The following is a 26,769-nucleotide window of genomic DNA, read 5'->3' as shown; positions in this document are numbered from 1 at the left end:
GTTTGTAAACAAGTAGGAAATCTAGTTATAATAAGGCTGCCAGGAGGTTATGTTTTCACCCCGGTGCACTTGACTGTTTTTTGACAATGTTCAATTTCCTAGCGAATAATAAATGGACCTTGATAAAAAAAAAACTCTAAGGGTAAAATGAATATGTGGTTTGTGGTGAGACTCTTTCTTGGCTGAGTGCGGTGAATTGGAGCTGGTTGCATGGCGATCTCGTGGTGACGCCTGGAACAAACCAGATGAAACTATTTCATGTGTTGATGCATAGATAACCTAAACCTTTCCTCTTCATATTGTAGGAACACATAATTATCTCCGACCTTTTGGCATAAAGGCAAATATGCATAAAGGCAAAACTGTCTGTTTCTGCTACTGAAGGTGGAAGGAGTTTGTGTTTCCGTGTTTCTCTGTTTTATATATTCAACTTCAAGTTCTCTCAAAACGTTACGTGCACATGTGGATGAATTGTTGTGTAAAACTAGGACAGAAGACAATTTGATGGTATTATAGATCCAGCTGTTAGAGATCTTTAGACAGGTTATGTTGTTGTAACTGTAAAAAATTAGATGCTTTCACATCCTGGTGGTAAAGTCCGACGTTTCTCCTGAGGCGAAACAGGAACAGTTTTACATTACGTCACATTTAATAGGGAAACAAAATAAACTATTTGGAAAGTTTCACTGTTTTGTGTTTGGAGAGGGCAAAGAAAAAAACTCTTGCTAGCAGTGGATTTTAATATTAGATTGAAAAACCCAGGTGTGCTTGTCAAACTAGTCCCTGCAGGAGGTGATTTCACTGATTCACTTCTTTCTCTTTTGTGAGAGGTGTGTTGATCAGTGAATCCAGCTGCCACAGTCTTTGAAATGAATGAAACTCTGGCTGCTCAACACCTGCTTTGTGTAATCTGCTGCACATCGACCCAAACAGACACAGAATACATGGGAAGTTTCTTTTTTGGGAGCATAAAAGACAAAATGAAACTTGAATCATCCTCCTTTGGGGAGTAACAAGAAAATATAGATGGAAATTTAGGATAAGATGAAAGTCGTACATGTATCAAAAGCAATATAAAAATAGACATGCACATTAACATTTTATTAAAGCAGTACGAAGTAAACAGAATTACCCAAAGAGCTGTGGTCTTTAGAAGCAAACAATAAAAAAAGGACACAAATACAAGGCTTTACAGAATAATATCAGGTTTTCCCATATGATCAAGCTCAAGGACACAAATACAGAATAAAGGAAAGTACAACATGTGAATCATGTGAGTACAAATACTATAGTTTATACTAAGAAATTTAAACAATACAACATGAAGGCAAAAAAGATAATTTAATCATATGGTTGTCAGATTTACATTTATTTACAACATTATTTAACATTTAAATCTTACAAACTTCTGGAAACATATATTTTAGTATTTATTCCAAGTAGAATGAGGTAAAATTCAAGTGGAAAAATTAGGGGAAGTTATTAGGATTCATCATCAGGGGACCATGAATATCTGTACGGATTTTCATGGCAAGTTTAAGTTACCATTTTATTCCATGGTGTTTCTGTCTTATATCTGCGAACATGTTTATTGGCTGCATGTAAGATTCACTCATGCTGGTTCAATGCCGTCCTTTATCAGCAGCCTGCTTTCCTGCCAGAATCCTCCTATTCAAGCCATTAACATGATGATCCTCCAACTGATCTAATTTCTCACAGTGCACCCTAGTTGAAGTTGAATTGGCTTAAAATAAAGCTTGGAGTAGTGTTCTCGGCAATTTCGGCGCAGCAACTAATGCATGATGATGAGATGGAGGAACTGAGGAGTGCGAAAACAAATTGGAGTGGTGGAGGTCATCTGAGGCCGTTCCCTCATCGTTTGACAATCACAGCGTCTATTCCCCTCTCTTCCTCTCTGACACTTATTCACTGGGAGCTGACAGGTTGAAGGATGTTTCTAAATCGTCTCTCACTCTCCCTCTGGTCAGTCCACTGCAGGAAAAATCCCACACCTCAATTTCTCTCTTTTCCTGTTGTCCAAATCAGATTTAGCTCATATATTCCCAAAGCAGGAGATGTGGGGACTTAAATCTGTATTTATCTTGATTGCTTGTGCTTTTTGTTTGTTTGCACTGCGCCTTTATTCCTTTGGATCTCTCTTTTAGCTAAGGTAGTTTTTTTCCGCAGCTCCACCACATTGTGCTCTTCAGAGGAGCTTGTGTTTTGGCTGCGAGCGTCTCTGCACCCTGCTTCTTCAGGGTTTGCTGTGACGCCTGCTTTGCATTCTCGTCCTGTCCAGCCACCGGCTTGCTTACATCCCGCCGCGCTTTGTTCACAACCACGGTGCACCTCTCTGCGTGTGTGTCTCTCTCTCGCTGCTTTCCATTTCCCCCTTGCGCTCGTCCGTGTTTGTTTGAATCCGTGAGAGTGCGTATCATGTCCGTGCATCATTACAGTCAGATTAGTGCCGGGGGGGACTGCAGGGAAGATGGGGCACCGAGGGAGGGAGGATGGCAAGTCGGAGCAGATCGTTAAAGACGGTCTGTGTCCAGCAGAGAGGTCTGCTGTGTGACCCGAATGGACGGGACCCAGCAGAGTCTCTCCGAGCTGCCAGGCAGGGACGTGTGAGACGCCTGTCAGTAGCTTCTTCCTGCGTGACTCATCCTGTCTCGGACTGTCTTGGCTGACACTGACGGGCAGACGGCCGTGTTGGTCATGCTGAACCACACCGAGCTTGTCTCTTCACTGGATTTCAGGAAAAAGACAGAACTTGTCATTTATTCTGACAGAGTTATTTTTATATGACCACACAGGTGTTTTCTTTTCTTTCTTTTCTTTTCTTGCTGTCTCTGCTTAAGCTGCTTTTCTTAAATCCAAAGTCACTTTCTATTATCCTTGACCATTCCACAACCTTAACTGTGTGTTACCATGACAATGAAGTATACGCCTGCCACTGGTGCTCAGCGCTCAAATCTATTCTTCTAGTAATCACATCTATAAAGATGGAGGACATGACAGGTCCCTCCAAAGTGAAGCCAAATTGATATGATCGCCCCCTGTTGGCTGGCTGGAATGTACGTCATATAAATGAATAGATAAATGAATAAATATTTTTTCTCTGCCATTTTACCAAGCTCTAATTATGGCAAGGCGAGTTTATTTGTATAGCAGATTTCTTTTCTGTTTTTCAGTTCTTTAAATAAAATATATAAATTGTAAAAGCAACATAAGACAATACAAAAAAGAAAAGAATTAAATACAGAAAAGGGAATAAATGTATAGAAAAAGAAATAAAAGTGTTTATAGTGAGTAATTACTTGATTTGGTAAAAGGAAAGTCTTCAGCATTGATTTAAAAGAACTCAGAGTTGCAGTAAACCTGCAACAGCAGGAGTATGAAGTCAGTTCTTTGACAGACAGGGAGCCTGTGTTAAGATCTCACAACTGGAGTGATGTAATCCACTTTCTTGGTGTTGGTGAGGACGTGAGCAGCAACATTTTAAATGCGCTGCAGCTTTCTGATCGATTCTTTGGGAGAGACCTGCGAACACACCATTACAATAGACAAGTCGGCTGAGGATCGATGCATGGACAAGGTTTTCTAAATCCTATTGAGGCATAAATCCCTTAATCCTTCAGGTGGTAATGAGATGACCTTGTAATTGTGTGGATGTGGCTATTAAAGTTAAGGTCTGAGTCGATGGCCAAACTATGACTTTTTTGCTTGGTTTCATGGTTTTTAACTTATCAATTTCAAGCAGAGCCCTGACTTTTATGATATGACATTTTTTCTGAATCATTAGCTAGAGCAGAGATTAATATCGTTGTACCAAAAATAATCAACTCAACTATGAGACGGTTTGAGAGCACGAGGAAGAAGAGAGTTCATGCATCGTGGTTCTGCTCGTGGGAACTATATGTTCTCCCTGAGCCTCCGAAGCAAACAGCAGGGACCTGAGGCTACAGGCGGGAACCTGAGTAAAGGCGATGAACAAATGTTAGAGAGGGATCACAGGGGGGCTTCGTCATGCCCTCCACTTAGTGATGGGAGAGGAGAGGATGGGATGCAGATAATCCTGCAGCATCGTTTGTTTTCCCCTCACTGCCTCCCTCCAAACTGGGGTAACATACTCAAGAATAAGACGAATGAAAGACGGGTGGGTCAGGTTAGATCCGCGGGACCTCGCTCCTGTGACTCCTTCCCTAATCGATGCTAAACGCACACTCATTGGCGCATGATGGCTGCGTTTGTATCTGTGATATCTTGGCTTCATTTCTGTAAAGTGGGAGGATGTGGAGCTCTACGGTCATTACTCAATGTGCCACCAGAAGACAGTGAAGTCTGCCCACCGATCGGAACATTGATATAAATGCTGCAGGTTTCGTTAAATACAAAAATTCGAAATGATCCTTCAGGTCTTAAGTCTCCACACAGATTTTGCTTGAAACCCAGTAGCTCATCATAACTGGGTTTGTTTACCAGAGAACTCCGCGGGGGGTGGTCTGTAAATGTAGTGCAGGCAGCACATGATGCAGGCACTGAATCTCTATCAGCCAATAATCAAACCGACGCCAGTGTGGCTGCAGGTCTAATAAAGCTCCTCACAGACGATGGTAAACCTGTAAAACCAGATTCATGTCTGCAAAGCTCAATAAACATGTTACACCGCTGATTACAGGGCGTATTTAATCTTTGTATTAATCGTTCAGGCTAAAATGCAGCTTTGTAAATCTTGGCAAACGGCAGTAGAGCGGTAATTATTGTGTTTGAAAAGCCGCCTGAACCACGCATGTTTACCAGACCCGGCTGTTTGCAGTGTTGTCGGCTCTCCTGTGGAATTTTGTTGGGTTGTTTATCTGCCGCGCATCAGGCGGTCGACTCCGGCTGCAACAATCAGCGTGTGATGTTTGGTCAGACAGATGTAAACGGGGCGGAGACAACGCCCAGCTGGCAGAAAACCAGCACCGTGTGAGTCGTGTGCACCGTGCACCCGCTGCCTCAGGTGGGAGGGGTCCGCCCCAAACAGGAGCCGCAGAACCAGTAAAAGAACGAGGCAGATGTGAGTCAAGCACCTGAGGAAAAGTCAAAGCTGGAAAAATAAGTCAAAACATCCGCAGCGTAGGGGCGGTCGTTACGGTTATGAGCTCAAGCACCGAGCTACCACTTTACTAACATGCAGAGAGGGAGACTAATGCACCATCTCTCTCTTTTTGTGTGTGTGTGTGTGTGTGTTTGTGTGTGTGTGTGTGCGTCAGCAGATGTTCTGGAGGGGAAGAGCGCCATTCTGCTTGGAATGAGTCAGTGGAACTCGAATGACCTGGTGGAGCAGATCGAAACCATGGGACACATGGAGGACCAGTCACGTGGTACGCACACACACTCTCTCTCACACACACACACACTCTCACACACACTCACACACACACACACACACACACATTTATAATGACACTCAGATGCAGACACTTAAGTGTGAACAACACTGTATTGTATTGTGTGTATTTTGCCTTTTCACACGTCCATAATGAAGGTTCAAATTGTCTGCAATGAGAGTGGGAGTTATCCACTGAATGATGATAATGATGAGTCGGCTCTGAATGGACTGTAGGCTCCATTTAAAGCTGTATTAAGTACATGCAGACCTGTGAGAACCCCCTAGACCGAAACTGCCAGATGCTGATATGGTGTGATTCCAGCCACTTGGTACTAAACATGGATTTTATACTAGTTTGAAGACCCGTGGAGCACAGAGACATTTCTTTGGCTGCACATTGACAACAGACAGAGAATAAATGGGAAGTTTATTTGTGGGAGCATAAAAGACAAAATGAAACTTTAATCATTCTCCTTTGGGGAGTAACAAGAAAGTGTAGATGGAAATTTAGGATAAGATGAAAGTCTTACAAGTATCAAAAGCAAAATAAAAATGGACATGCACAATAACATTTTATTTAATAGGTACAAAGTAAACAGAATTAACTAAAAAACTGTGGTTTGTCTTTTTTAAGGCACGATTTTGCAAAAAGTTTATCACTTTAGAAATGATTATCATGCGAATTAACTCAATGCTGCGATTTATTCTACTTGTTATGTTCGCTTTACCCGTGCATTGCCAACATCTCTTTATTTTTATAGTCATTAAATGAATGCAAAGGCCACATTGTTATGTCACTATTGCTCCTTGCTTGGAAAGGGTGAACATAGTTACGGATGCTTTATTTGAGCATGAATAAACACAAGGCTGCCTGAGATCTTGCAGATATCCAGCGTGCTTCGAACTCACTGCTCCTTCTCCTTTCTCTGTGACGCTCGAGGACGAAGCACTGAGCTCGAAACACGTTCGCGTCTGTGTTCGTCCTCAGCTTTTTCTGTTTATTTATGCGCATGTAAAAACATCGGTTTGAATCAAATTCACTATTTGAAAGCAGAGAGGTTCCAATCTTGTTTTCACTTCCATTTAAGTCCACCATCAAATTTCAAACAAAACCTGACAGGACTACAAATGGCTTGAGCTCAGATTCAGGTACAGGACAGAAATCCCTTCTTTTCTATATTGTTTGTTTGGTTTCGTCCTCACTTCCTCGTTGCTGTCATTTCAAGGGCCTGGGGATTTAATAAGGCAACTGCTGTTTTTTATTATTTCTATCTCAGCGCCAGATTGGATGACCTTTTAGCGATATTTTTTGTTTGTTATTTATTATAGGCTGTAAAACATCAATACACTTTTACTCCTGACATCCTGGATAGAAGTTTTCTCTTACATCAATCCCTCTGAAACTGTTATTAAAGTCACTGATGTGCAACAGTTAAATGATGGTCCCTGAAGACGCCAACTGAGCTTTTCTCATTGTGTCTTGAAAAACACTTTGCTGTTGAATCTCTGGATGATATGTAATTCAGCTGTAGCGGCTGGATAATGACACCAGAGACTCAAAAGATAAGTGAATCCACTGAAAGAATATTCTCAGAGGGAAACATTTATTCAGAGAATCGCTTCATTGAGGTGAAGCTTTTTCTTATATCGAGGTGAGATAAGATGAGCTAAGATAAACCTGTATTGGTCACACAGAGGGGACATTTGCAATTATCTCAGCAGCAAGAGTCCAATCATGGCACAAACGGGAATACAAATCTAAATATATATAAAATGTTATATTTTGTCGTGAATATGAAGCTTTCTTTCTTGATCAGATAAGGAAAAAAACCTGCAAAGTGGACAACAAAAAATGGTTTAACCTGGCGGCGATAAACAATCGGTGTCGATTTTGCCACATCACTGCGTGTAAATGTCATTACCGGCTGAACTTCACAGCTCCGACCGCCATGCTCTGGTAGCACGGCTCCTCTTTTTGGCTTTTGTTTCCTGACAAATGGAGCGGCCCTTGTTGTGAAGGTCAGCTCTGAAGATTGACAAAGTGGAGTGGATGCTTTTAATCACGGCAGTTCAGTGGGAGCGAGGGCTGGTCCTGAAGAGATGAAAGAAGCCGCCCCTGCAGGGATGCTGTACCAAGTCGTGTGCTGGTAACTGAAGAGGAGGGTGCACTGTGAATATCTTAAACACACACACACACACACGTCCCCTCTGCCCCCCAACCCTGCTCTGTGGGCTGCTCCGCTGCAGCAGCAGTATTATTCAGTCTTCTCAGAGCTACACAGTAATGTTCTAGTGCAGTACTAGTTCCTGTCAAAATACATTAAATTTAATAAAATGTTGGGAACCCCTAATAGATTTGTTGCAGATTTTCTAGAGGGAACATGGTTTACCAGAGAATCATGTAACTTGGTCCATTCAGAGCCTTGTTTGGAAGGAGGAAAACCTTAAAGCCAATCCTGTGTGTAATCTGTTCATCTTTTATTATGTATGAAAACATGATGATTATCTTCTTTATGAAAGAGAGAGGGCAGCACAGATTAGATCCCCCCCCACCTCCCTGTAATGTAATCAATGTGTCTCGTACAGCAGGTGCTTTCCATTTCAATCACACTACACAACAACATGAACCTATTATCAGACCTTTGATTCAACTTCATGGAGTCTTGTCCCATTCAAAAATGAAAATAAAAGACGTGTTTGGTGCTTTCAGTACATTTTCAACCTCAGAGACGGCTGAGGAGAATTTGACTTAGACCCTGAAAGTATTGATAACAGCCTTCTGTCTCTCTCTCTCTCTCTCTCTCTCTCTCTCTCTCTCTCTCTCTCTCTCTCTCTCTCTCTCTCTCCCTCTGTCTCTCATGCTTGAGCAACTAACTCGAATGCACCCAAAATAGAAACTCCCCGACAAAGACCTGCATACAAATGCGCAAATGCCTGCTGAGGGTTTGTTTACATCCTACACACAGGAATATTAAAAGATATAAACTCGGCCTCATTAAACTGGGTATCAACAAAATAATCTGTCGTGGCTATTCACACGGGAATCTAGACACTGATTTGTGAAGGGAGAGCAAATTTACAAATTATAATAAGAATCGCTGTGATGTTTTAAACCTACTGTTTTACAAACAACTTGTTTCTAGTTCACAACCGATACAACACAGGTCCAGTAAAGTATTAAATGAAAGTAATTTATGAAGTTACAATAATTTTTCCACTGGAGAATCCGAACAAGTTTGTGTTTCAACTGCAAAATATCCAATTGAGTACATGGTGTTAATTGTCACAAATCTTTTGTACCTGCGTTCATTGACCACCAGGGGGCAGGGCAACGAACTCCAAACGCACCACCAACTTATTATCACTTACAATTAATTTCTTTTTATCACTGAGTTTGCAGTTCTGAAAAACCTGGTGCAACATTTCAGATAAATAAAAGTCAAGTTTGCACATTTTAGCTCTGTTTTTGGTCACCACCAACTATTGAGGTGCAGGACTTTTTCTGGATTTGTCTCTAATTGTGGCCACTAATATAAAAATACTGATTACAGCTGCTTTAAAAAGGTCAGTTGCATTCATGCATTAGCACAAACTATGAAGATACACCCATCTGCGAATGTGGCTCAATTGTAACTGCTTAGTTACTGCTGCAGTTACGCTGAACAGATTACCTGTCTATGCTAAAATCCTAAACATGAGTCACTAATAACCGTGGCTACCGCTGCCCGGTTGTATAATCGCCTCATTATAGTAACAGGTGGGAGTTGGTGGAGCGTGGTGTTGTGTGTAGGTCCGAACAGCGGCTGGTTCACCCACATGCGAAAAAATATTTCTATTTCAATGTGAAAATGCGATCATTAGGAAGACGTTGGAGGTTGAGCTGGTCTCCTCTCAGTCTGGTCTCGGCTGCCACCACCCTTTGATCTCCATCTATTTCTGGGTTCCTCAAAATGTGTCTCCGGGTTTATATCCCCGCTCCCTCTGCTCTTGATTATTCCTCCAATCCCTCCTCAGGTCTCCTCAGCTTCTCTAACCATCCGTTTCCCCCTGGCCTCTCGGCTGCTCCTTCACTTTCCTCCCATCATGTTATCACATCACCCCTGCTCCATTTTCCCACATGCATTGCTCCACTTGCCGCTGGTGACTGTAAACACTGTCTCACCCATTGCAGACAATTTATAGTGATGAAAACCTCAATGATGGAGAAGATTGCCTGCAGCACGACCGCCCCTCTATTTTCCACTGTACTCCTCTTCATCACTGCTCAGCAGCCTTGTGTGATCTAACCTCTTTCAGGCTCTCTCCATCTGCTCGCTAGGCAAACACTCTTATCGGTGTATTTATGCCACGCTCTTTTCCACACTCATCTATTTTCCTCTCCATTCACTGACTAATGCTGCATAATGTAGTCGAACCTGAAATAACTGTGTTACGTAACTGATCTTTTAAAAAAATAAAATGACGGACTCCTTGAAAAAGAGAAAGTCCAACTTGGCTGCTTCCTCAGCCGGTGCTGCCAAGCCGGGATAGCTTTGGCTAAAACGGCCATTTCAGTGGAAAGAGACAGTTGGGTGGTGATGACTAAGAGATAAACTCAGCCAAACAACTCAGCGCAGAACATTTTTCATCCCGTCAACAGAATGTGCTATGCGAGTCTAATTCCAGACAAAGTGACCCGGAGAGAGATGCAGTGAATGGGGAAATGATTTTCCATTTTCCGTGCCGCACCACAGCTTTCTCTCCCCTGCACGCTCCCTGTAGCTCTATTCAGAAACACCTGCAGAGATGGAGAGACGCTGAAAAATTTACATTTCAGGTCTCATCTGCTTTCTGCTCACCACATCCTCCTGGTCAAGTCATATTTAAACACACGACGCCAGCACAGGCATAATCTCCTGTTCTATTTAATCCCTGTGTAATGAAATGTTTTTGTCTTTCTCTTGACAACAAAACTGCCTTGAGAGCCGTTTGAGCTGGAAAGACAAATATCTCTTTTGCCGAACGCTACTAAAAGAGTGCAAACGGCACAGGAAGGAGGGAGAGGTGAGATAATTGTAACAAGTGGCTTTAAAAGACTCGTCTCTCGTTCGCTGGAGGATTGTTTTGCCTCGTCTGTTTTTTTTTACAGCCCTTTTGGGGATTGGGGGTTGGGTTGGGGGAGTGGGGGGGGGGGGGGTGGCAACACTGCAGTGCGTCACGCCTCTCAGCTCGCCATAGATTTCTTTTGCTGATGTTTTTAACACTTTCCTTGACCCTTTATCGAGTGTTGTATGGCAGAAGCGTCATGTTCAGCTGCTGTGGTGACAAAAGGTAGACATGGGTCAGAATCACCTATAGCCTTCAATTTATAGCATTTAATAGTCACTTAAAATATATTATTTACTTAATATCCACAATTAGATCAGTTTTCATTTTACAATTATATAACTGTTGTGTATATCACCTAGAGAATAACTGTTGCTCCAGGATGAAGGATAATGCCTGTTTCTCCTCCTGAGTTTTGTCGCAGGTGTAGATTATCTTCCCAGATAATCATGAAGTGTGAGGGGTTTACAAAATAATCTCATTGCTACAGATTAAATCTGTGCCTCCCCAATCTCGAATAGTAAACCGACGGAAGCCTGCAATAGCCAATGAGAGAGAACTGACCAGGAAGCCTCACAAACCCAATGTTGTCTACTTGGACAAACAACAATGACGATTACAAGATTAAAAATCGATTAAATCTGTCACTATGTCCGTGTTCTCTCACATTGTTAAAACTGGTTCAGAGTTTTAAAACCTTCTAGTCAGCCCCAGGCTTAATGTTGTTCCTTTTTATAGTGAGTCAGATGTTTTTCAAACCGTAAACCCTTGTGTATGTTATGTAGAGATAAATGTGTGACCTTGATCGTGTAAGATTAACTTAACTCAAATTGTCCTTCTACAAAACCGATATCAAAACATTGAAAATATGTTATACTGATACAATCTATCCAATGTGTATTCTTAAATAAATAATACGGTTTTCAACATGACTCAGTTTATAAACACAGCTGCTCCCTTCTGTCAGACTTGATAATGAGACATTTTGCAGCTCATTATGGGATGTTAAACTCACTTCTGCAATGTTTAACAACTAAATTCATCAACTTCCTTGTACACATTTGCTTGGTTGTCTAAATTTCACAGTTTTCTCAGTTTCACACTCATGTCTCGTCTAAAATAAATAATGGAAAATGACATTCCGTGCTGAGAATTAGACGAGAACATCGTAACCACTGTCAATTAGCTTATTAGCTTAGCATACATGCTCATTTACAGATGTACAAGGGAGATGATGCAAGTTCATATTGAGATGTAGAATTACTGGTACGGTTTTATTACCTTAAGACAAAGCCAGGCTTGTTATTCCCCATTTCAAAGCTCACATCTCCTGTCTGTAGCCTCGTATTTACAGACATTTTAATAAAAAAGCAAATAAGTCTATTTCCCTAAATGTCAAACTCTTCTTTAAAGTAAGTTTCCGATACCAGTAGTTTATTGTTGTTGCACACTTTAGTTTTTTGCACCTGTTACTGTCTCCAACATTGATTACACTTCTCTAAAACACTCATATTTGCTTCTTTATTGTTTCATCTTTGCCTTTGAGCATTTAATATCTATTGATATGGATAATGATTATAATTGTTATCTTTTCCCCATGTTTGATGCATTGATTTGGCCAGAGATAGATATTGAATATCAAATCAGCATGTCCTTAGTTACTCTGTAAGTGTATATGTGTGTGTGTGTGTGTGTGTGTGTGTGTGTGTGTGTGTGTGTGTGTGTGTGTGTGTGTGTGTGTGTGTGTGTGTGTGTGTGTGTGTGTATGTGTGTGTGCGCCTGTAACGTGCCCAGGAGTGTCTCCTCCAGGGCAGCATGTTGACAGGGAGCAGCTGGGACTGTTAGACACAGATTGTGTGTGCATGTGTCTGAATGTATGTGTCTGTGCGTCTGTTTTATGTGCTCCTTCACCTTATGTTGTGTATGTGGGTGTTTGTCATGCGACGGAGCTGGTGGCATCTCCTGGGGTCTTTGTGCAGCAGGGCAACACGACAGACCCTGATCTTGGCAGCGGTGAACAGATGGCCGAGCTTGTTGGCATGCCTGCACTGTGCCAGGGGTCAGAGGGGGCTGTTCACCCGGTCGGCAGATATAACGTTCCTCCAAATGAGCACCCTAACCTGTTGCTGCACATCAGCAAACACTGTCGAGTCAAAGCTTAACATCTTACTTGCAACACAAAAGTTATTAATTCAATCCATGTAGCTGTATTTGGACTGTGGAGCCTTGTCAAATAACGGCAAATATTCCACGTGACATCTTTCATGGAGATTGCTAATAAATACAGACAGAGACAGAAACGTTGCCGGTGATGAAAAGCAAATGTAAACATCCATTGCAGAATCCCGGGACTCACTGTGCACCAGACCTCAGGGTGTGATTCGTCATGCGTGAGAGAAGAGATTTGTTATGGAGTGCAGTTTGCAACCAGCTTCCCTCGTTGTTGAGGGAACCTGAAGAAGCTCGGAGTGAAATATATTGTTAAAGCCATTTTATGTGCAGGCACTAAAAATTCAACATCATCTACATTTGTCATCCACGCTTCCAGCACCCTATGGAGGGAATTGGAGTAAATAATGCTGTAAACACGTTTGGCCATTCCAATAAACCCTGTCTAGGACAGGTGAATGAAATGGATTGAGTCATGTGTTATAGTAAAGGTATCACTCCTTTAGCTCTATGCATTTTAGCCTCTTTCAGCTCACTGTTTTGGTTTTATGATCAGCGACTACTCTGATGGTTCACTCTTGTCTCCCAAACATTCTATTGGTTCCAAGAGACAATCGGCATCCACCCCCGGGTCAAATGACTAACCGGCTCTGACTCTGATTGGCAGCTTTCCAATCGGACACCCGGGTGAAAGCCCTAATTTGACAGACAGCGAGCTGAGAGAAAGCCTCAGCTTTTATTGTTTGATGTTTGTGACAGTAAACAAGACCGGGTAGAAAAACAGAAAGGCAGACTCTCTTGCAAATGGGAAAGGAGTCAGCAGCCTATAAGCTAAAAGAGACTGAATATTGAACTTATATTTATCGGGTGGAGAGATATACCCTACGAACAGAGCAGGTCATTGCAATAACCATCTCTCACGCAGTAATCAATAGTATAAGCCCTTTTACTATTATTACCACCACTGATTTCTTTATACTCACATACTGTTTCAGTATATTGATTGTTTTCACACGTCTGTTTACTGGAAGGTGTTCATAATCATTCCCCACCAGTGTAATCGGAGGATTTGTTCTGCATCATAAACCTTTTCTTATGTTCCCTCAAACTGCAGCGTGTCTTCCTGAATTAAGCTAAAGGTTTGGAGGCAAAAACAAAATATCCCAAAAAGACGCCAACGCTGCTGTTTTCTCTGCAGGTCTCTCCTGGATCGCAGATAAATCACAGCGATACTGTAGCGCTCTAATGAGCTTATTCACACTCCAGCAGGCAGGAAACTTTGAGGGCATTTTGGCATTTCCATCCTCCCTGGGAAGAGCCCGGCAGCGGATCCTGCTGATGATGAATGCTGGTGATAGAAGTGGCTGAGACCTGCAAGGAAGAAGATTCACAGAGAGAGATAAACAGAATATGAAAACAGAAAGAAGCAATGCTGAGTTTCGTGGAATAATGACATTTTCACTCTTAGTTACACTCACAGAATAGGACACGAGAGGAGAGGGATCCAAACATGGATCTATAGATCAATATTTCAGTCCTTTCATTCGTCTCTCATAGACTTCTCTGAAGAGCCCTTTCATCTTCCCAGCTCTGTTTCTCAGCCTCTCTCTAGGGGGTAAGTTAAGAAACGTCTCGGAGCTTTGAACCACTGCAAATGACACTGATTCTTCAGAACTGCTGTGAGGCTTTTTCAACTTTTCACATGGTGCTTTGTAGCCTCGGCCATTTGTTTGGGAGGGAATGGGCGCAGGGAGAGAGTTGCTAAAGACCACTGAGCTTCATAAAGCACATATCGACGGGCAGAACTCAGACCTGTGAGGAGAAACCTAAGTGATGAAAACAGAGAAGCAGATTGATAGTTGGACTCCCCCCTTGAATGACACAAACCTGCTGCAGGAGGGAAAAGAATTGACCCCAGGGAGCCGGTTTCCCGAGCCGTGCAAACTGAAGGATGATTTTGTCAGTTTGCTCCAATATCAGAGCAATATCTCTTTTGTCCCTGAATTCAGGAGAATCGCAGCATATGTGCCCGTCTCACAAATCATGATGAGGTGATTGAAGCTCTGTTATTTCCTCCGGCTTTCTTTCCGACAATCTGCTGAACGCAGCTTTTTGTTGCAGATTGACAGGACAATTTCCAACTCGATGCTACGTGTGAGATGCACGAAGGCTTCTTATAATGCAGTTGTGTTGTAGAACACAGAAAACTGGGACACTTGTAATGAAAACAATTTCAGTTTTCTGGTTTGAGGCGCTGCTCTAACTTTTATGAGTTTCAGATGAAAGTTTCAAGCAGCAATTTCTTAAAGACTGATCGAATTTCAAAGTATTTCTGTTGGAAACTCAAATAACTGTCAGTGATTTTATATATTTTACATCAAAATTATTATTTGGAAACATCGGACTCGGTTCGACAAAAATACGAACCTGAATTTATCTTAAAACTTGTGACCTCAATCGGATTTGAAATGATGGTTATCACTCTGAAAAATGATGAACAAGACATGAGCACTTGAGTTGAGCTGGTCCTCTCCACAGAGGCCACCATGTTTTTAACAGTAGCCCAAATTAAACACCTTTTGAGTTTCCATGACAACTGAAGGCTGCCAAGGGTTCATGTTTGGAAGGGGAGGGTTAGGTGAGGGGGGTTCAGCTGCAACATTCAACTCCACCACTAGAGTTCACTAAATTCTACACACTGAACCTTTAAGATATTTCACTCTGGAACAAAAATGACAGACTGCCCACAGACCATTTTCACCATTTGATCGATACCATTTAAATATTTTTAGAAAAGAATGTGCTTCAAACCAATGGCTCATTTCGCCGATGTACTTTAAGAGGAAGGAGGTAGCACAGAGAAGCTGACACACCAAAGATGAAACCCAGCGGAATGAGGCTTTATTGTTTGTAAAGTCATTCATCGCATATAACAAAATACCAGGTAGTGGCATCCATTAATATGATGTCTTCCAAGAACACACTAATGATCTGTACCACAAAATAACTACAATCACAGTTTCATCAAACAAGGCAGATTTCTTTCTGCTCACTTGTCTCCCTGGGTGTGTTTGCACAGTAAAATACTTTACAAGGTGTTCGGAGGAACTTTTCTCCCTCTTTCAGAAAAAGAAAAAACCTCTCTCCATTGATTTCTTGTTACTCTGTGACCGAAATAGTGCAGCGCCCCGACTCCCCTGTGTGTGCTGAGCTGTTCTCGACAAGCCGGCAGTCGGAAGCAGGCTGTGGGCTGGGAGCCGGGAAGGAAGCTGACAGTGTGCAGAGTCTGTGCGGGCCTCTCCTGACAGGCGCTCCCAGACGAGGAGGCCAAGTAAACAACGTGCGAGCGAGCGAGCAAAGCTTGGAGACCTGGGGGGGGGAGAGAGAGAGAGAGGGAGAGAGAGAGGGAATAGGATGGCAGAGATCACAGGGGGTAATGAGTTTGGCCAGGTTCCCTTGATGTGCTGCACGACACGGAGAGAGAGAAGGAGAGATGCTTCTAGTTGTTGCAGTTTGGTTAAAAACATCCTCGTCCCCTCCTCCTTTGTGTCTGGAAAAGAGGTCCATTGTTTTTACTGCATCACAGAAACCAAAATCCAATTACGTGTGGCGACTTTCGATTCCGCAGCCGAGAAACAACCACACGCCTGCTTTTTTTTGTCAGTATTGAATTCTGAAAATCATGGTTATGCTGTTTAAGCCCGAGGGTTCATGACCCATCACCCAATTTCCAGTTGGAATGAAGAACGATGAAGAGGAATTAGTCATTAAGACCATATTCACAAATCAATATCCATTTATATTTCTGGTGCATCTGGGGGAAGTGGCTCCGGCAGTGACCCTTTCTTTCCCCTTTTCTCTCTTTTTTATTTGGCCCTCTTTCCTTCCTTCCTGCCTCTGCACTTTACTCTTCACATCAGGTCTTTACCAGCTGGGTGGTCCGCGCTGTGCCCCTCAGAGCAGCATTGAAGGACTCGAGGACACAGAGGTAAGAAACATTATGAAGAACCACTCAGTGTTTTTTAACAGTTGCCAAGAACGACTAGAAGTACCCGATTACGTGTCTTCTTATACCCCCCCACCCCCCTGCTCCTCCTTCAAATGTTCCTGCTTTCCCTTCCCTCCCTTGTAGTCTCTCCTTTCAACTGCTTCTTTTTCAACTCTAATTGAACCCTTTTTGCAGAGGAAATGTAAGACCCATGTGCTGCTGCTGGTGGTGCACGGGGGAAACATCTTGGACACGGCAGGCGGAGACCCCAGCTCGAAGGCCGGCGATGTGGAAACCTTGTCGTCCGTGCTGGAGAAGGTGGCGCGGGCGCACTTTCAGGCAGCTGCAGAACACGTGATGATCAAGCTGGTGCCATGTCCGGCCGTGTGCGCTGAAGCCTTCTCCCTGGTATCCAAGTGAGTGCCTCTGCCAGAACACACTAATAATCCTGATGTGGTTTATATAATGTTTAAAAAACTGGAGAAGGGCACAAGGTCTGAAAACGATGTGATACATGTTCTCCGTCCTTTATAGTCACTAGATCTCGATCAGTTTAAACAGCTGCAGAGTATTTTTTATATGCATGTTTTGAAGCGTCATCAAAACACCAAATATAATTTTCAAAGAAGGATGTTCATCTCTCCAGTATGATTTCCAGAGACAATCTCCAACAAATGAAATATCGCTTTGTCCCAGATTCAGTTTTCAGTGACCCAGACTGTTTAAGTGCATCAAGCAAAGCAGCATAATGGAATCTGTTATACAAACTTTGTATAAAATATATCTCTTCACATTTATTATTAAACCGTGTCCTTAAAGAACAGCTCCTAATATGCTCCCTCTTGGTTTTTGTTGTGGGAGCATGAAACTGTCCAATATGTCTCTTTGCCCATTTAATCCTTTATTGCAAAGGTGTCCATTTGGTAAAGGTAGAAGCTTTCAGAGTATTCAGAGGATCCATTCAGGTGTGAACGCAGTGAGGATGCATTTGAGGTCTGATAGCTCCGGCATTATTTGATAGTTTCCTGGGACACATGCAGCATCGTCCTTTCATCTGTGTGAACACGAATGCTTCCTATAGGCCACTAATCAATTGAAACTTCGACAACGGACCCACCTGTTACAGTCAGGCTGAGCAGAGGCAGTTGGCGTTTGTCTTTGCAAACAAATTGACGCATGCGTGATTTGAGAGAGGAAGTGTTGACTGGAGACGTACGTCAGCAGAACAGGGCCGGATACCTGAACGATGGGAAACACTTTGGGTTCCTACCATCACTTCTCCTGAAAGTTAGTCCTCCCATTTCTTAGGTTCTTGTAGCTGGTGTATGAAGGATGTGACAACAACACAATGTGATTATACCTCGACTTTCCTCCATCAAGAGAGGATCAGATTGCAGTGATAAACTCAGTTAGCTCATCATTAGCTGAGATAATTGCAAGTTAGAGAGGAGAGAAGGATGATTTGAAGAAGAGACGTGAGATAATATAGTTCAATTAAAAAAAAGCAAAAGGGATTTGTAACAATGTGTCTGGACAAACTTGATGATGATGATGAGGTTTTGACTGATAAACTCTTCATCAAAAAAAAAATGTATTTTATATTTGATCATTTGAGCTGAGCTGTTGTTGACGGCTGTTTCTTTCGACGACAGTAATGGCAGCCGACGATAACTACGAGGCATTTCCAGATGTTTAATTGGTACCAGGTGTTTGGCTGTGTAAATAGAATAAAACAATGTAAGTAGATGATGCAATAACTGCCAGCTCTTCTCAGTTCTACACCAACAGAGCCTAACAAATTGGTAAAAATAGAGAAATTTCCATTCCACTTGTATTTATTCCTCCAGCCTCTTTTTTCCTCCCTTCAGGCTTTAATTACATATAAGGTGCCATTTGCTGAATGTATCCACACAGAGACGTTATTATGCTCAAGGTTCTGCTTCTGTATGACAACACCCATTGAAATCACTGCCCTCTTCTTGATGCTTTAATGAAACAGTGAGAAAGATGGATGTCCAGAGCCGTCTCTGGAAAGTGCTTCTTTCCAGCGGCTGCTTGCCGATGAAGTAACTCTTGTGAAGAGTTGAGACATAGTGAGCGTCAGGAGACTGATGCGTTTACACCTTTTAACATCTGCTGAGTTAAACCAGACATGCGTCAAGTAAATTGTCCCTCTGTGATCTTTGAGGGAGTTCTCGAAGAATCGTGGACTCTGCTCGGAGATTAAATCCCCCCCCCCCCTCTGCTACCAAAATAGACATGGAAATCCAAGTTAAATCCACAATACTGAAAGCTCAGCTCATGAAGGAGGAAGCTGCGGTGATGAAATAAACATATAAGTGGAGAAATAATGAGAAGAGTCGTGTTGTATTAGCTGCATGGATTTGCTATGTGAGTCGGCTTATGAATGATGGAGGGATTGTGAAGCTCAAAGTGTTTTAAGCGATCGGTTCCATTATTTAACTCAATCAACATCATCACTATACTTCTACATGACTGAGAGCAATGGACTGTCTGCGCTGAACGAATCTGTCAAAGGAGGCATTTCAACAATCTGCCCTGAATGAATGCACGCCTGCAGGAATTAGCTTAGAGGCCTAAATGCCTGCTGGGCTGAGATGGTGAAGGTTAATTGACAAAATATATTGACCAAAGACAACAAACCAGACTTGTTAATTAGTATGCAGATGACATTTTCAGCCTCGTGGTCATGTGGTCTATTCAACACTTTAACTATCGTTGCATTTTATTGTGAAGCCTCCTCCTCAGGGCTGGAGGTGGCTCCTCTGCAAGGAGCGCGTGCAATGATCTGTTTGTCTAATTAGCCACAGTCACTGTGTGTTCAGGTTTCATTTGTGATATCAGTTTCAGAGGGAATGGAAGTTAATTGCTGATATGGTGGTGGAAGCTCAGTGATGATTAGCAGTCAGTCGACGAGTCTTCCCCTATGGAAGATTATCTGGTATTATCGGCATTAAAACTCCCAGCTCTCGCTGCAGGTGCAGTTGTACGGTAATGGAGTCCTTGGCAGATGGATGTTTTCCAGAAACATGCAGGAAGTAAATACGTGTCTGTGTCCACGCATTTCCTCCTTTTTTCTTCTCGTCTTGCCTGCTGACTGCTCAGTGAGCTGCTCAAGCGAAACTAATGATTTCATTTCACATTTAATGTCACACGTCCCACTGGTCACCAGTTTTATCGGTGACAGCGTCACTTAGTTGTCGCCGCACTCCAATTATATGCTGAGGATGTTTCTGTTTGAAATGTCACTAATCACCGGGGCTTGGAGGATGTGTCCGGCAGTCGCCAGGGCCTCGGTCCTCTCCTGTGAACGAGTCAGTGCCTGGAAGTGAGGAGTGATGAGTGGAAAGAGATTGGAGTTGTGTCGCTGCTCGGCAGCTTGACGTGTGCTCGGCTTTCACGGCATCCACAGATAAAATATGCAAAACAACAACTTCCTTTGGGAGTCTAGCAAAACTGAGTTAGTGCGACACATCTTGATTCTCTGCTCTCACATGCATGTGGACACACGCACATATGAATACACAATTTCCATGAAGGCACCATGCATGAAGTTTTGCTTAAAATGCGACACATTCATGTTAAAACGTTACGTCACAAAAATACAAAGCTGTAACACAAGAAAATAAGCACATTAACGAAATATTAAATATGACTACAAATTGAATGGACAAACCCCAAAATTCAGAGACAGGCTGAACTATCTACGTTACATTCTTATTATTATTAATACATTTCTGTTATAGCTGACTGATGCTGGGTTTTTTACGAGACTGCTACTGATATTTGGAAGTTTTAAATAAGATGCACAACACATAACATAAACAACAATCTTGATGCATATTCCTTTCTATTGTTGATTAAATTACTTACCAGTTACCAAGATACCAAGCAGGACATATTCCTATTGAAAAATCAACTTGTCATTTTTCTTCTACAAACTATTCAAAGTTAGTTTAAAAATGTCTCTGCAGTTTCTCTCATTGATCAACCAACATATATATATATATATCAATTATCGTCGGCAAACTGGACTAGCCATTGGCTGCATGTCTCACATTCATTTTCAAAATCCATTTCGTTCAGGGAAAGAACAACAACCTCCACGCTTCATGACTTTATCAAGGTTTTGACAAAATTGGATTGAGCAATCTTACAGCAGATGTATCCTTTATTGTTTTTTAGGGGGGGGGGAAGTTTAATGACAGTGATCTTCTCCCCAAGTTAAAATGTTCCACCAAAACAAGTTTCCCCACCAATACTTTTCAAGGGCGCTGACACTGCATCCTGAGTTTAGTGCCGCCTCAGGCGACTGTGATCGATGAAAGCAACACAAACGAGCCAGAGCAGTTTTTTCACTTATAGCGTAATTGTAAAGAAAAAAACCTCCTGAGCACGGAGAAGTAAAATACGTGTGTTTTGGCTCTCCAGTGAAATTAGACCAAGATGGCTCCAGGTCCCCGACAATATGTCCCGTCAGTAGCGTTCACACACTCCCACACAGCAACAAACACAACACTTCAGTCAGTTTCCAGTGTTTGCTCTAAGCACAGTGTTAGACTCGTGGAGGTGTGGAGCCTCAATCGTTTGTGTGCCAACAAAAACAGAGGAATCGCCGGCAGGGCTGCAAGGAATCGCCGCCGTACGGGTTGTTTGGTCCTTGTTCTGGGTAACGGCTCGGCTGAGAGTCGCCCACAGAGTGAAGGGGACAAAGCCTCTTCGCACGTAAACAAAACACTTCGGACACAGATTGTGATGATTCCTCGTGTTTTGCGCAACACCCCCAGAGAGGATGAGCATGTTTTTCAGCTTGGGTTGACCTTGCTGACCCTTGTGTTCATGGCCTCTTGTGCTGTGAAGGGCTCTCACGGCTCATTATTAGCTTTGCCTGCTAATGAACGTACCTGACGGCATTGGCTCGGAGCGAGGTGTCAAGACAACACACACGCACACGTAAAGCATAGTCACACTCGCACGGTTACATCCCACACAACACAAACACAGTTGGAAAGCATCACCGAATGTGTGTCACTGCACCATAACACATTCAGCTAACAGCAAAAGTGAAAAGCCTCTCAACCTGACTTCCGCTCACCGTCACCAGGAGACGAGAAAGAAACATTTCAACTCTTAAAAACTTTAAAAAATATATAATTGATCGAATAGATTCGGTGAGTCATTTTTAAGTATCACTTTTCCATCAGAGGAAGAGGAAGTCCCCCTGTCCGTGTGCACAGCGAGCGACCTCGGTTCAGGGAGATGCCGACTCATTATTCTGGCCATCGGCAGCTGGGGACCTGCCAGGACTATTTCTGGGCGCTCTCCCTAATTACGAAGAGGATAACTTTAGTTCCAGCCAGTCTCAGGTCGACTGACGCCGATAACAGAGCAGCAAATTACACTTACTCTTTAGAAACGTGCTTGCAGCAGCATGACCTCAGCTCGTTCTCGGTTAACAACTCTTTTACTGCTGAGAGTGGAGCTGTGTGAACGAGGTAAATGCTGCGACTCGTGAGTGATGACTCACATCTTGGAACAATGAGGGCGACTCTGTGACGGGAAGCAGCCTCCTGTACTCTACCTCCTGATCAATTCACAGTGAGTCAGCGTTTTTATTTCAATGTAATGTTAGTTCTGTCCAAAGAAACTTATTTCAAGCTTCATGTACAGGAAAAAGGAGTCATGTGATTCAATTACATTTTTATTTGCTACCGAAGTTAAATAAGATAAAGAATTTCCAAGGTTATTTTGCAAGATTTCATACTAATGAGCATTTTACTCCAGTGGTCACCATGTTGTTTCGGAAATTTCCATTGACTCGTTTTTATGAGGGTTCTGAATACTCTATTGATTAATTTCCAATTATATAAAAAAAATATTATTTGGGTTTTTTGCTGTCATACAGATGCTAAATTAAGTGGAGATTGTTAATTTCAATATGGCATATACAATAGATATAAATTCAGGGTATGAGGTAAATTAGCGACATTAGGCATTATGGGTCATAACTGCACTTCCAGTCTCTGGTATGTAGATTATTATATTTATGCTGCTTTTGCTTGAATTTGAATAACAACATATATTTCTGTACGAATCATTGCTGTTCCATCATCACAGTATTTCAAATACAGCTGAATGCCTCAAAATAACTTTGCTGCACAGTCTTAAGGGGCTAGTATGTATTTTCCACTCCGACCACTAGATGGCGGTAGAGTGCTTCCAATACGTTCTTGATATGTGTAGAATTTGCACCATCAGGTATTAGTGGGATAAAAAGATCGGAATGGGGTTTAAGGCGAATTCGCGACATTCGTCTACAAGGGGTTAAAGCGGGTGTTTGAGTGGCGAGATAGCCACTACCCCTCGATCACAAATGGGTCAACACTACCCTACATGGCCACGTGCAAAATGAAGCTAGACCCAAGGGGGAGGGGCTAAGGGGGGAATTGGGACAGTGTCAATAACCAAGAAGGCAGAACAACATCTGCCCCCCCCCCAGCAAATACGGTAAAGCATAAAACTGTTTGTCTGATGTCGCAGCCTCATTGATCACCTGCATTTTCATTGGAAATTATAATAATCAGATAATTAGGAGTTATTATAGCTATTAAGTGCAGATGGGATTTGGATGGTTTGGTGGTGCAGCTTTTTTTCCGAATCATTGATTCTGAAAACAGAATAACCTGCAACCCTCCAGCATGTTGTACCATCAGTTTGGCTCATGCACGCACACACACACACACACACACACACACCATACACGCACACACACACATTTCTCTGCACTCATCTGAATGTAAAACAGTGGCTGCTCTGTGTTAATAATACAAACAAGTGCTTGCATAATCAAGCAATTATGCAATGCAAATAATGAGAGTCTCACCTGACATTTGCAGTGCAGCAGGTGTTGAACCTCTGCTGTGTGACTCGTGAATCCTGTTCAGAGGAAAAGCTGCGTGCGGAATATTAATTGGAGCTTTGTTGCTTTTGTGGAGATTCTCTTTGAATAAGTTTGTGTTTTGGGGGGGGTGTATGTAAGTAGTTGTTTTTTTTTAACAAGATTCTAATGAGATCAAGGCCAAACAACCACAAGCACTCATTGGTTCTCAATTGGTATATAGGGATTTCTCATTTTAGTCCCCAAATTCATTAACAGGAACCTGACAAACAGACAAATGGTGGGATGAGGTGATGGTATATTGTTGCACGGCGAGTCCTCCCGAGAGCAACGTGCCACCATTGCTGCTTAAATTGCCTGAGCCGAATATTTCTCACGGATTGAGAGTGACTGTTGTTATGCAAATAAGTTTTTGCGCGGTACCGTTCGAGTTAAAGAGGTTTCCCTTTGTTCCTTGTATCCTTTCAAATCTGCATGGGAGCAGCACGTAGAGAACAATCCATCACAAGAAGCTGCCCCCAGGACCTGGAGTCACACATTGCATTTCAAGAGTCTGCAGGTGATGTCTACACACTTCTTCTACTGACAGCGACACATCAGAGACACAACCTGGGGGTGTGACGCCTCGCAACGCTGCATTTATAGCGACTAGTGCAGCGGGAGACTGCCAAGAGTGAAGCTGCAGGAGAAACTAACCCAACAGGGAATATGCTTTATAGAGATTACAGGAATGTTAAAACACGCTGCGGCAGCACAATTGAGTTTAGAAAGAGTCCACAGCTCACAGCTCTGGGAGCTCCGTGCATCTTTATGTTGCTTCTACAGGACCCAGAGCACGTTTAAAGGTTAACCGACTATTTTGTGGATGATATGTTTGACTTTCACGTATTTCTGTCAAGCAGAATAGTGTGACTTTTCATTTTTCAAACATTTTCCAACCTCTTCACACCTCTTCTGGTTCATGCAAATAATTCCCCTCCGCCACAGAAGTGTCAGTTTGCTGTGTAGAAGCAGTGAGGATGTGAAGGTGGCTTTATCCGCCTCAGCTTCAGAGACTGGCTGCTGAACAGTGAGTCGCTGCGAGCACATCTCGTCTCTCTCTATCCCGACGGGTTTCCCAAAGCGCCGCAGCACAGTGTATTGGAACTGGTGCAGGAATAGTTTTTTTGTTAGAAGTTCTAAAGTTTTGGGTCCAAAGTTTGGGTTGAAAATAAATGTGCTTCAGCCCTGAAAATGGGATTTTAATGAGAAAAGTCGGATCAGGCAATCAAATAAAATGCTCAATTAGCCCTATTTACATGGGATAATTCACAGAAAGTCAGAGGATTTGTACATTTTAGTTTCTTGCATCAAGTGTACTTCAACTTCCATTTTCTCCTACTCAGGGATGGTGTAACCATGACAACACAATGTTTGGCTCCGGATAAACAAAGCTCACAAAGCCCCCCAGAGGCACAAAAGGGGTCCTCAGTGACTTACAGAATAAATCCTGGCAGCCCAATTAGAAGTAGAACAACAAGAACAACTCGCACCTTTTGGGAAATATTTGCTCCCCAAGATTAGAAAAACAAAGTATGAGAGCAAGAGAAAAGAATTAACCTCAATTAAAAGATAAAAACATTCACGTTTGAACGATTACAGTTTTCCTTCCGACTCGCTGGCAGTGGAGAGGCTGCAGTGTGCGGAGCCAGTTACTCAGTGAGGAAGACAGGACTCGCTGAGATGTTGGTCATTATCTAATTATCTCTGAAAGCCCATTAAGGAACAGCTGTTATTATTATTTTTTGGTTTTCACCAGGCTGCGGATGTTCTGTATTTTATCCCAGGTCCACACGAATGCACATATTTTTAAAAAACAAACCTTTTTCCTTTTGGGTCAGTGCCTCTCGTCCTCATGCAAACGACATCACAGTTCACTTTGTGCATGCCCACTGTTGCTTTGTGTAATGAGTGAGCACCAGAAACTACAACATCAACAACAGTGGGAGCTATACACCAGCTTCTCTGAGCTTGGCTGTCACTCTCCCAGGTCACTGAATGTCACTTCACACCAACATTCACCAAAATCGCCCAATCTTACTTGGATGTAGAGTCCACTGCCACCTTTTTGTCCGGGCTTGCTTGTTTGATTCATTTTTGGGTTGAGTCCCAGTTTGTGTCTGGATGGAGATATTTAACAAAAGATATCAGTAAAAGAAAATATCCACAGTAGCTTGGACAACGCATTAATGTCACAAAAACCTCTGATAAACTCCTCTGTGCCACAGAGCTCCATAATTTGGTAATAAAAATACATCACAGAACTGCACTGCTGCACTGGTTGACGTGTTTGTACTTTACGGCAAACGTGGGCACCACTGTTTATGATGACTCAGTCCCAAAAACACCAACGTCCTGCTGCCAGAAATACTAAATATCATGTTTTCATTCACAGCTGAAATCTAGACCCTACCAGATTTAAAGGTTCAGCTTGTGTCTTTCCCCTGTTTGAATTTGAGGGTTGGTGGATGAAGACTTTCGTGTCTTATTCCGCTTGTAAAACCCTCTGCTTCAACTCTGTGAGTTCAGGCTCTATCGATGCTTTGCATGACGGAGGGAGTGAAAGGGATCTGGGGCTCAGTGAGTTCAAAACCTTCTGAGAGACTGATTTCAAACTGCTGGTTTTGGACGATAGGGAAAAAAGTACCGACCTAGACGATAGGAAGAAAATCTATTTCTGAATTGAATATCTTTCATCCTGGGAGATCAAGTGTGTGCTTCCCAAAAATGTTGTATCCTATAAATTTTGTGTCAGTGCCATTTGGAAATTGTGAGTCCCTACACAGAGGTTGTGTCCCTGTGTGTATTGAGGTGTCCATTGTTGGTGACGTAGCTCATATCTCAGCCTTGGTGTAGCGTCGCTGCTCCTTCCTGCAATCAGAGCATCTGATGGATGGTGACGGGGTCGACGCTGCGGCTCAAGGAGAGAGAGACCAAGGCAACGTCATCTTTTAATGTTTTCCCCAAGCTGTCACATGAAGTGTCTCACTTGATCAACACACACATACACACACAAACACACACACACACACACACATATTAATGTCCCTACAGCTGGCTCTGTTGCTGCTACTTTTACAGGTTATATTCCTTGAGAGATAACATCCTTTTTCTCGCCTCTGTACACACACACCACACACACACACACACACACACACACACACACACACACACACACACACACACACACACACA

The 26,769-nt window shown here is 42.7% G+C and overlaps 1 protein-coding gene across 1 annotated transcript in view; it reads left to right on the top strand.

The window, feature by feature from the left end:
* The window catches only part of pitpnm3 (PITPNM family member 3), a 62,326-nt gene that overhangs the window by 12,859 nt on the left and 22,698 nt on the right, over positions 1 to 26,769 (top strand). Inside the window, exons 3-5 of the mRNA XM_061072540.1 lie at positions 5,259 to 5,366; positions 16,549 to 16,616; positions 16,812 to 17,032. Coding sequence (XP_060928523.1) covers positions 5,259 to 5,366; positions 16,549 to 16,616; positions 16,812 to 17,032 — 397 coding nt within the window. The remainder of the gene's footprint in view (positions 1 to 5,258; positions 5,367 to 16,548; positions 16,617 to 16,811; positions 17,033 to 26,769) is intronic.

The sequence above is a fragment of the Limanda limanda genome, chromosome 6 (genome assembly GCF_963576545.1).
Source record: "Limanda limanda chromosome 6, fLimLim1.1, whole genome shotgun sequence".
Classification (NCBI taxonomy): domain Eukaryota; kingdom Metazoa; phylum Chordata; class Actinopteri; order Pleuronectiformes; family Pleuronectidae; genus Limanda; species Limanda limanda.
This window is presented reverse-complemented; position numbering and strand designations above follow the sequence as displayed.